Source organism: Gymnodraco acuticeps, unplaced genomic scaffold (genome assembly GCF_902827175.1).
Source record: "Gymnodraco acuticeps unplaced genomic scaffold, fGymAcu1.1, whole genome shotgun sequence".
In the NCBI taxonomy this organism is placed as follows: domain Eukaryota; kingdom Metazoa; phylum Chordata; class Actinopteri; order Perciformes; family Bathydraconidae; genus Gymnodraco; species Gymnodraco acuticeps.
In genome coordinates this window covers 65,766-77,500 of record NW_022991002.1, presented here as the reverse complement: position 1 = coordinate 77,500, position 11,735 = coordinate 65,766, and the positions used below count along the sequence as shown (strand labels likewise).

General features: G+C 49.0%; 1 protein-coding gene across 1 annotated transcript in view; it reads left to right on the top strand.

Annotated features, from left to right (window-relative positions):
• LOC117559340 (solute carrier family 22 member 6-like) overlaps positions 1-9,987 on the top strand; it is a 39,576-nt gene extending 29,589 nt beyond the window's left edge. The window contains exons 7-16 of the mRNA XM_034236057.1: positions 1,657-1,811; positions 3,658-3,826; positions 4,505-4,628; positions 5,039-5,154; positions 6,756-6,810; positions 8,215-8,374; positions 8,676-8,784; positions 8,896-8,974; positions 9,110-9,237; positions 9,486-9,987. Of these exons, the coding sequence (XP_034091948.1) occupies positions 1,657-1,811; positions 3,658-3,826; positions 4,505-4,628; positions 5,039-5,154; positions 6,756-6,810; positions 8,215-8,374; positions 8,676-8,784; positions 8,896-8,974; positions 9,110-9,237; positions 9,486-9,576 (1,186 nt within the window). The 3' untranslated portion in view covers positions 9,577-9,987. The remainder of the gene's footprint in view (positions 1-1,656; positions 1,812-3,657; positions 3,827-4,504; positions 4,629-5,038; positions 5,155-6,755; positions 6,811-8,214; positions 8,375-8,675; positions 8,785-8,895; positions 8,975-9,109; positions 9,238-9,485) is intronic.
• Positions 9,988-11,735: the final 1,748 nt, after the last annotated feature.

Sequence of the window (11,735 nt, the reverse complement as noted above, 5' to 3'; positions counted from 1 at the left end):
AAGATTTTCTAAGGTTTATTGAGATATCATATAGGCCTACACAACTATGGTGTAGTTCTGCATTGAATGAAAAACTTGGGTCGCAGGTTCCTCAACAGTGCATTACAAGACATCTATCAATATGTGTGCATACCTCCACCATTAAACTGTCATATTCTGCACATTTCTTATACTATCTACATACATCTTATAAGAGTATAATACATATGTATAATATTAGTTCAAATTCAATAACGTGCTTTAACCACTAGGCGGTGCACACAAGGTACACACAGCATACTAATAATAACTTTGTATTATTAGTGTAGGACACTTATGTATGTATAACATCTGAAGATGTGTAGTTTTATTCATGTTTTTACATAATTTTACAGGATATTGCTATACTATTTCTCATGTTTTACGTCTACACATTAATATCTGATTTGTAAAACATCACAGACAGAAAGGTATATCCGTAATTTAATGGTAAGCTATTGAAATTGTGATTCCATAGATGTGTCTCCCATCACCCAAATCCCCTGACTATTCTCTCAACTCAGTATTTACATTCTTATATTCAAAGAAAATCAGTAATACATTTAAAAAGTCCTTTTATATCAGATTTGCACCGTTATGGTGTAAATACAGCCTATCTACCAATTGGAACAAATATAAAAGTCAGCCGAATTAGTGTTGATACTGCAAGGAGACGTATTGTGTGAAAAGAAATGTAAGATGTTGTTTAATGGCTGATATATTTATGATCCATGTCACGTTTTCAGTTTTCGCGGCAGTTCCTCATGTTTGTCTGGAAGTCTTCTCATCAGGGCTCTATAAATAGAGAACTACGGCAGATCTGTAATATGTAATGCAGCCGAACCGTGTATTACAATGCCGTTATGTGATGACTGTCAAAGAGAAAAGCAAGAACACTCGGAATAAAGTATTATTTTCTTTTTTTAAATGTTTTTCGGATTTCATATCATATAAACACCAAATCCCAACGTGCATTGCGGCTAAACAATCCAATCACAGAGCTTCTAGCTGAGGATCTTGGGTAATCAGTTTAGTGGGTGTGTGGTGTGTATCGCAATGATGCTCGAAATGTCCCTTATAGGCCTACGTCTGTTTCCGGTGACTTTATTTTGAAATTCAGTTCCTGAGGAACGGCTAAAAAGCCCGATATTATAGAATTAAACGAATAAATATAAACAAAGATAATTGTGTGTTATTATTGAGTAAATAACACAATAACAAATTAGAAAGAAAAAAAGATTAAAAAAAATACAGATTTAATTATTCTGAGGCTCTGAGCCATTTCTTTTACTCAAAGACGGCCAAAAAAAGTCAGACATTATACGATTTAAAATAAAAACAATAATCGTGGCTTGATATTGAGTAAGAACCGGTAAGAACATGTTTTTATGAACCACACAGCTTCCAGTCTACCAAGACCAGACGGACAAAACGTGGCGTATCATATGCATGCAAAATCGGACTTCTGCGTATCTATTGCACGCATTTCCAATGTGTAAAGTCGTGTCATTTGTACGCAGACTGAAGAGAGTAGGTTGGTATATATATATATATATATATATATATATCACACACACTGTATATATATATCACACACACACAAGCTGTGAGCAGCAGCCAATCAGAATGTGTCCTCAGGTATGGGAGGCGGTCTGTGCTGATCTGGTCCTACCTGCAGCTGGGGGTCCTGGGCTGCAGCTCGGCTTTTCTTCCCTCGTACTCCACCTACTGCGCCTTCAGGTTCCTGAGCGGCATGGCTGTCTCTGGAGTCATTCTGAACGGATTCTGTCTGAGTACTGTCTACCTGCTACCTGTCTGTCTACCTGCTACCTGTCTGTCTGTCTGTCTGTCTGTCTGTCTGTCTGTCTGTCTGTCTGTCTGTCTGTCTGTCTGTCTGTCTGTCTGTCTGTCTGTCTGTCTGTCTGTCTGTCTGTCTGTCTGTCTGTCTGTCTGTCTGTCTGTCTGTCTGTCTGTCTGTCTGTCTGTCTGTCTGTCACTCTGTCTGTCTGTCTGTCTGTCTGTATGTCTGTCTCTCTGTCTGTCTCTCTCTCTGTCTGTCTGTCTGTCTGTCTGTCTGTCTGTCTGTCTGTCTGTCTGTCAGAACGGAGTCTCTCTGAGTACCTGCCTACCTGCTACCTGTCTCTCTAACCACCTGTCTGTCTCTAACCACCTGTCTGTCTCTAATGACCTGTCTGTCTCTAACCACCTGTCTGTCTCTAACCACCTGTCTCTCTCTAACCACCTGTCTGTCTCTAATTACCTGTCTCTCTAACCACCTGTCTGTCTCTAACGACCTGTCTCTCTAACCACCTGTCTGTCTATAACGACCTGTCTCTCTAACCACCTGTCTGTCTCTAACCACCTGTCTGTCTCTAACCACCTGTCTGTCTCTAACCACCTGTCTCTCTAACCACCTGTCTCTCTCTAACCACCTGTCTGTCTCTAATTATCTGTCTCTCTAACCACCTGTCTCTCTCTAATTACCTGTCTGTCTCTAACAACCTGTCTCTCTAACCACCTGTCTGTCTCTAACCACCTGTCTGTCTCTAACCACTTGTCTGTCTCTAACGACCTGTCTCTCTAACCACCTGTCTGTCTCTAACGACCTGTCTCTCTAACCACCTGTCTGTCTCTAACCACCTGTCTGTCTCTAACCACCTGTCTCTCTAACCACCTGTCTCTCTCTAACCACCTGTCTGTCTCTAACCACCTGTCTCTCTCTAACCACCTGTCTGTCTCTAACCACCTGTCTCTCTAACCACCTGTCTGTCTCTAACCATCTGTCTCTCTCTAACCACCTGTCTGTCTCTAATTACCTGTCTCTCTAACCACCTGTCTGTCTCTAACCATCTGTCTCTCTCTAACCACCTGTCTCTCTCTAACCACCTGTCTCTCTCTAACCACCTGTCTCTCTAACCACCTGTCTCTCTAACCACCTGTGTCTCTAACCACCTGTCTGTCTCTCTAACCACCTGTCTGTCTCTAACCACCTGTCTCTCTAACCACCTGTCTGTCTCTAACCACCTGTCTCTCTAACCACCTGTCTGTCTCTAACCACCTGTCTCTCTAACCACCTGTCTGTCTCTAACCACCTGTCTCTCTAACACCTGTCTGTCTCTAACCACCTGTCTCTCTAACCACCTGTCTGTCTCTAACCACCTGTCTCTCTAACCACCTGTCTGTCTCTAACCACCTGTCTGTCTCTCTAACCACATGTCTGTCTCTAACCACCTGTCTCTCTAACCACCTGTCTGTCTCTAACCACCTGTCTCTCTAACCACCTGTCTGTCTCTAACCACCTGTCTCTCTAACCACCTGTCTGTCTCTAACCACCTGTCTCTCTAACCACCTGTCTGTCTCTAACCACCTGTCTCTCTAACCACCTGTCTGTCTCTAACCACCTATCTGTCTCTAACAACCTGTATCTCTAACCACCTGTCTGTCTCTAACCACCTGTCTCTCTAACTACCTGTCTGTCTCTAACCACCTATCTGTCTCTAACAACCTGTATCTCTAACCACCTGTCTGTCTCTAACCACCTGTCTCTCTAACTATCTGTCTGTCTCTAACCATCTGTCTGTCTCTAACCACCTGTCTGTCTCTAATTACCTGTCTCTCTAACTACCTGTCTGTCTGCAGAGGTGGAGTGGATCCCCATCAAACAGAGGACTCTGGTTGGAACTCTCACTTCCTTCTTCTTCACGTTTGGTCAGATGATCCTGGCGGGGCTTGCCTATTGGCTGAGAGACTGGAGGAAAATTCAGCTGGTGGTGTGTCTGCCCCAGTTCCTGTTCTTCTCCTACTCCTGGTCAGTGCCTTTCAAAATAAAAGCCTCTGCCCCAGTTCCTGTTCTTCTCCTACGCCTGGGCAGTGCCTTTCAAAATAAAAGCCTCTGCCCCAGTTCCTGTTCTTTTCCTACGCCTGGTCAGTGCCTTTCAAAATAAAAGCATCTGCCACAGTTCCTGTTCTTCTCCTACGCCTGGGCAGTGCCTTTCAAAATAAAAGCATCAGGAGGTTCTGCTCTCTGATTGGTCAGGTGGTTCTTCTCTCTGATTTCTCAGGTGGTTCTGCTCTCTGATTGGTCTGGTGGTTCTGCTCTCTGATTGCTCAGGAGGTTCTGCTCTCTGATTGGTCTGGTGGTTCTGCTCTCTGATTGCTCTGGAGGTTCTGCTCTCTGATTGGTCAGGTGGTTCTGCTCTCTGATTGCTCAGGAGGTTCTGCTCTCTGATTGGTCTGGTGGTTCTGCTCTCTGATTGCTCTGGAGGTTCTGCTCTCTGATTGCTCTGGAGGTTCTGCTCTCTGATTGCTCTGGAGGTTCTGCTCTCTGATTGGTCAGGTGGTTCTGCTCTCTGATTGGTCTGGTGGTTCTGCTCTCTGATTGCTCTGGAGGTTCTGCTCTCTGATTGCTCTGGAGGTTCTGCTCTCTGATTGCTCAGGAGGTTCTGCTCTCTGATTGCTCAGTTGGCTCTGCTCTCTGATTGGTCAGGTGGTTCTCGGAGTCGGCCCGCTGGTTGGTTCTGAATCGTCGTTCTGAAGATGCTCTGAGGTCTCTGCACCGAGTCGCTCGAGTCAACGGGAAGAAAGACATCGAGGACACGTTAACGCTGGAGGTAAGCTGTCAACTGTCTGTCATACACTTAGAGATGTCTGATGTCCAATGAGAAGCTGAGCTCGGCACCCTGTGACCTGTGATGTCCAATGAGAAGCTGAGCTCGGCACCCTGTGACCTGTGATGTCCAATGAGAAGCTGAGCTCGGCACCCTGTGACCTGTGATGTCCAATGAGAAGCTGAGCTCGGCACCCTGTGACCTGTGATGTCCAATGAGACGCTGAGCTCGGCACTGTGTGACCTGTGATGTCCAATGAGAAGCTGAGCTCGGCTCTGTGTGACCTGTGATGTCCAATGAGACGCTGAGCTCGGCACTGTGTGACCTGTGATGTCCAATGAGAAGCTGAGCTCGGCACCCTGTGACCTGTGATGTCCAATGAGACGCTGAGCTCGGCACTGTGTGACCCGCAGGTGCTGCACTCTCACATGAAGAAGGAGATGGACTTGAGCCACTCGACCTTCACGGCGTACGACCTTCTGAGGACGAGACAAATGAGACGCATCTCCATCTGCCTGCTGGTCGTCTGGTGGGAGTTCAATAAACCTTTATTAACATTAACACATCCACATCTTCATTAACACACACACATCTTCATTAACACACACACACCTTTATTAAGGTCTCCCTTGAAAAAGAGATCTATGATCTCAATGGGACCAATCTGGTTAAATAAAGGTTTGAAATTAAATGAACACACACACACCTTCATTAACACACACACACACACACACACACACACACACACACACACACACACACACACACACACACACACACACACACACACACACACACACACACACACACACACACACACACACACACACACACCTGTAACACACTTCATTGTTCTGCTATCAGCTGACAGAGTAGAGAAACAATATGAAGCTTATGTTATTCGAACTGAAAACACAGATACACATGTCAGATAGCAGCAGTGTGTTTACATAGATTATATATCTACATGATATATTTCAACATGATATATTTCACATTATATATTTATATAACTATGTACTAGGGGTGTAATGGTATACGTACCCATACTGAAATTATTCGGTACGGGCCCTTCGGTTCGGTACTCGTGTGTACCGAAGTGTACCGAACGAATATAACGTTAAACGTAAAATATTGAGAACGTGAACAACTTGTTGGAAGTAATCTCAGGTGCTGCGTCGCAGCGTTCAGAGTAATTTGCTCACATTGGGTTCAACGCGTCATGGAGCGAGCAAGTCATTTAATTGGACGAGAGGCATACATGAGAGCTGGTCAGAGGGATGCGTTCAAATGTAGTCAGTAATTTGAGGAACTATGGAAATGGCGAACGCAGATCAAGTTGAGCTGAAAATCCTCCAGCATCATTGAAGTCTCCGGTTTGGGAACATTTTGGTTTCGCAGTTACGAACAAGGATGACGGACAAAGACAGGTGGACCGAACCAACGCTGTTTGTCGGCATTGTTCAACTAACATTGGTTACGTTGCACACTCTTGAAAAGGCATCACTGAACGTGAATATCACCGGTACCAAAAGAAAAAAGACTGAAGTGCAAACCCAACTCCCGCTAGCATGTAAGCCTCCACCACTCGCAGAGAGTTCAGACCGAGCCAAAGCTATTACAAACGCCAAATATCCTTATGTTGCCATGTTAGCAAAGCGCTACCTGGCTGTGTCTGCTACCTCTGTCCCTAGAGAGGGTGTTCTCCACAGCAGGAGACATTGTTAGTGCCAGCAGATCTGCCCTTTCGACAAGCAATGTGGACAAGTACATCTTTCTTTAAAACAACATGAAAATACAATGACAAGCAAGTCCTAATGTCAAACTTGCTGCTTAGGTACAGTACAGTTCAAATACAGATTATTTCAGTTCATCGAAAAGCTGCACCTTAATGTTTATTTTATTATATTTTGTATTTATTTGAGTGAATATTCACAGTTTAATAATAATTAAAAAATATATATATATATGTTATGTTTTGTGATAATTTTTTCTGCTGTACCGAAAACGTACCGAACCGAACCGTGACCTAAAAACCGAGGTACGCATCGAACCGAAATGTTTGTGAACCGTTACACCCCTACTATGTACATATAGTTATGCCCGTCTGACAGTGATGTCATCCTGCAGGTTTGCCACCAGCTTTGCGTATTATGGTCTGGCGATGGACCTGCAGAAGTTTGGGGTGAGTCACATGATTAGCACTGATGCTATATGTAAGCTAACAGCAGCTAAGCTAACACTTCCTGTTACTCTCTGAATGTTTTCACTAACAGAGACATACAATCAAATGACATCAGAAAGAACAAACATGCCTCCTCCTGTCTCACCTGTTCCTGTCCCCACCTGTCCTCCTGTCTCACCTGTTCCTGTCCCACCTGTCCTCCTGTCTCACCTGTCCTCCTTTCTCACCTGCCTCCATCACACCTGTCTCACCTGCCTCCATCACACCTGTTCCTGTCCCACCTGTCCTCCTGTCTCACCTGTTCCTGTCCCACCTGTCCTCCTGTCTCACCTGTCCTCCTGTCTCACCTGCCTCCATCACACCTGTCTCACCTGCCTCCATCCCACCTGTCTCACCTGCCTCCATCCCACCTGTCTCACCTGTCTCCATCCCACCTGTCTCACCTGCCTCCATCCCACCTGTCTCACCTGTCCTCCTGTCTCACCTGTCCTCCTGTCTCACCTGCCTCCATCACACCTGTCTCACCTGTCTCCATCCCACCTGTCTCACCTGCCTCCATCCCACCTGTCTCACCTGCCTCCATCCCACCTGTCTCACCTGTTCCTGTCCCACCTGTCTCACCTGCCTCCATCCCACCTGTCTCACCTGCCTCCATCCCACCTGTCTCACCTGTTCCTGTCCCACCTGTCTCACCTGCCTCAATCGCACCTGTCCAACCTGTCTCCATCCCACCTGTCTCACCTGCCTCCATCCCACCTGTCTCACCTGTTCCTGTCCCACCTGTCTCACCTGCCTCCATCCCACCTGTCTCACCTGCCTCCATCCCACCTGTCTCACCTGTTCCTGTCCCACCTGTCTCACCTGCCTCAATCGCACCTGTCCAACCTGTCTCCATCCCACCTGTTTCACCTGCCTCCATCACACCTGTCCAACCTGTCTCCATCCCACCTGTCTCACCTGTCTCCATCCCACCTGTCCAACCTGTCTCCATCCCACCTGTCTCTGTACCACCTGTTCCTGTCCCACCTGTCTCACCTGTTCCTGTCCCACCTGTCTCACCTGTTCCTGTCTCACCTGTCTCTGTACCACCTGTTCCTGTCCCACCTGTCTCACCTGTTCCTGTCTCACCTGTCCTCCTGTCTCACCTGTCTCTGTACCACCTGTTCCTGTCCCACCTGTCTCACCTGTCTCCGTCACACCTGTCCAACCTGTCTCCATCCCACCTGTCTCTGTACCACCTGTTCCTGTCCCACCTGTCTCACCTGCCTCCATCACACCTGTCTCTGTACCACCTGTTCCTGTCCCACCTGTCTCACCTGTCCTCCTGTCTCACCTGTCTCTGTACCACCTGTTCCTGTCCCACCTGTCTCACCTGTCTCCATCCCACCTGTCTCACCTGTCCAGGTGAGTATCTACCAGATCCAGCTGATCTTCGGGGCCATGGATTTTCCCGCCAAGCTGTTGGCTCTGGGCATGCTCAGTTACCTGGGGAGACGAGTCTCTCAGGCCACCTGCCTGTTCGTCTCCGCCCTCTTCATCTTCGCCAACATCCTAGTCCCTGCAGGTAGCACACACACACACACACACACACACACACACACACACACACACACACACACACACACACACACACACACAACACACACACACACACACACACACACACACACACACACACACACACACACACACACACACACACACACACAGACACACACACACACACACACACACATATACACACACATATACACACACACACACACACACACACACACACACACACACACACACACACACACACACACACACACACACACACAGAGTGTACTGAGGTGTGAGAGACAGGTGTACTCCCCCCACAGACATGCAGACGGTTCGCACCACGCTGGCCTGTCTGGGTAAATGCTTCACCTCGGCCTCCTTCACCACCGTGTACCTATACACAGGTGAGCTGTACCCCACCGTGCTCAGGTGAGCCCCCGTACATATATAAATACATATAGTATACATACATTACACAGCCATGCATCATCTCTGTATGTGTCTGTGTGTGTTTGTGTGTGTATGTGTGTGTGTGTGCAGGCAGACAGGAATGGGCTTTGTTTCCACCATGGCGAGGGTCGGCAGCATGGCGGCGCCCGCGGTCCTGATCCTTGATGAGGTCTCTCGTTGAACATGTTTCATTATTGTTGTTGTTGTTTTTTGTCCCATGTTTATAAGTACGTCCAGGAATCAGATACATCTCCCCCTTCCTACGTAATTCATGCTAACCCTTCTGATGGACTGCATTTCCCAGGTACTCCCTGCTCTGCCCAGTGTTGTTTACGGGGGGGCGGCGGTGATAGCCAGCGTCTTCGCCTGCTTCCTGCCGGAGACGCTCAACAAGCCGCTGCCCGACACCATCGAGGACGTGGAGGAGAACGGGTAAGCTAACGGCTAGCAGCTTAATTAGTCGCTCTGTAAGATAGCTGAATCAGCTGTGCTAGCGTTAGCAGTGCCAGCATTGTAAGTATAACCTTTGTTAGCATTATCAGCCGGCACAGGGACATCGGTGTTAGCTTTGTTAACAGAGTTAGCCTTATTAGCTCTGAAAGCGTATATATATCCATGTTAGCTTTATTAACAGAGTTAGCTGTGTTAGCATCCTTGCTTATATAAATGTTTTTGTTCAGGTCGGAAACAAATCTCGCCCCTCTCAAACCAGAAGAAGGCGTGGCTTTGAAAGAGGGCGTGGTCACAACAGAGGGCGTGGCTTTAACATAACTGAAGGAGGCAGAGGGGAGTGGCCTCAACGCTCTCTGACCAATCACATGGACTCTGACCCCCCAATGCTCTGACCAATTACATGGACCCTGACCCCCCAACGCTCTGACCAATCACACGGATCCTGACCCCCCCTACGCTCTCTGACCAATCACATGGACCCTGACCGCCCAATGCTCTGACCAATCACACGGATCCTGACCCCTCAACGCTCTCTGACCAATCACACGGATCCTGACCCCCCCTACGCTCTCTGACCAATTACATGGACCCTGACCCCCCCAACGCTCTGACCAATCACACGGATCCTGATCCCTCAACGCTCTCTGACCAATCACATGGACCCTGACCCCTCAACGCTCTCTGACCAATCACACGGATCCTGACGGCCCCAATGCTCTGACCAATCACACAGATCCTGACCCCCCCTACGCTCTCTGACCAATCACATGGACCCTGACCCCCCCAACGCTCTGACCAATCACACGGATCCTGACCCCTCAACGCTCTCTGACCAATCACATGGACCCTGACCCCTCAATGCTCTCTGACCAATCCCACGGATCCTGACCCCCCTCAACGCTCTCTGACCAATCACACGGACCCTGACCCCCCCAACGCTCTGACCAATCACAGGGATCCTGACCCCCCCAATGCTCTAACCAATCACAGGGACCCTGACCCCCCCAACGCTCTGACCAATCACACGGATCCTGACCGCCCCAATGCTCTGACCAATCCCACGGATCCTGACCCCCCTCAACGCTCTCTGACCAATCACACGGACCCTGACCCCCCCAACGCTCTGACCAATCACAGGGACCCTGACCCCCCCAATGCTCTAACCAATCACAGGGACCCTGACCCCCCCAACGCTCTGACCAATCACAGGGACCCTGACCCCCCCAACGCTCTGACCAATCACACGGATCCTGACCCCTCAACGCTCTCTGACCAATCACACGGATCCTGACCCCTCAACGCTCTGACCAATCACACGGATCCTGACCCCCCTAATGCTCACACCAATCACACGGATTCTGACCCCCCCCTACGCTCTCTGACCAATCAAATGGACCCTGACCCCCCCAACGCTCTGACCAATCACACGGATCCTGACCCCCCTACGCTCTCTGACCAATCACATGGACCCTGACCCCCCCAACGCTCTGACCAATCACACGGATCCTGACCCCTCAACGCTCTCTGACCAATCACATGGACCCTGACTCCTCAACGCTCTCTGACCAATCACACGGATCCTGACCACCCCAATGCTCTGACCAATCCCACGGATCCTGACCCCCCTCAACGCTCTCTGACCAATCACACGGACCCTGACCCCCCCAACGCTCTGACCAATCACAGGGACCCTGACCAATCACAGGGACCCTGACCCCCCCAACGCTCTAACCAATCACAGGGACCCTGACCCCCCCAACGCTCTGACCAATCACACGGATCCTGACCCCCCTCAACGCTCTCTGACCAATCCCACGGATGCTGATCCCCCTCAACGCTCTCTGACCAATCACACGGACCCTGACCCCCCCAACGCTCTGACCAATCACAGGGACCCTGACCCCCCTAACGCTCTAACCAATCACAGGGACCCTGACCCCCCAACACTCTGACCAATCACAGGGACCCTGACCCCCCCCAACGCTCTAACAAATCACAGGGACCCTGACCCCCCCAACGCCATGACCAATCACAGGGACCCTGACCCCCCCAACGCTCTAACCAATCACAGGGACCCTGACCCCCCCTACGCTCTCTGACCAATCACAGGGACCCTGACGCCCCCTACGCTCTCTGACCAATCACAGGGACCCTGACCCCCCACTCCCTCCTTCTTCAGATCTGTGGATGTTTTGTTTTGTGAACGTTTGATGACAGATGATTTTGTAGTGAAATGAACACAGAAATTAAAGTGATTTTCACAGGAAGTGTGTACTCTGGTGTTTTATTGCAGTTCTACCAACATAGAGGAACCAGTACTTCCTGTAGTACTGGTGAGAAAGCGCCGTTTTAATAAGAGCCGTGTGTGTTCCGCGCTCTGCTTCCACTCCCTGCACTGCAGCCGTACCTGCAGTCACTCCCTCCCAAGCACGCTCTAAGTCCCTCCCCTCTCGTGCACGCTCTAAGTCCCTCCCCTC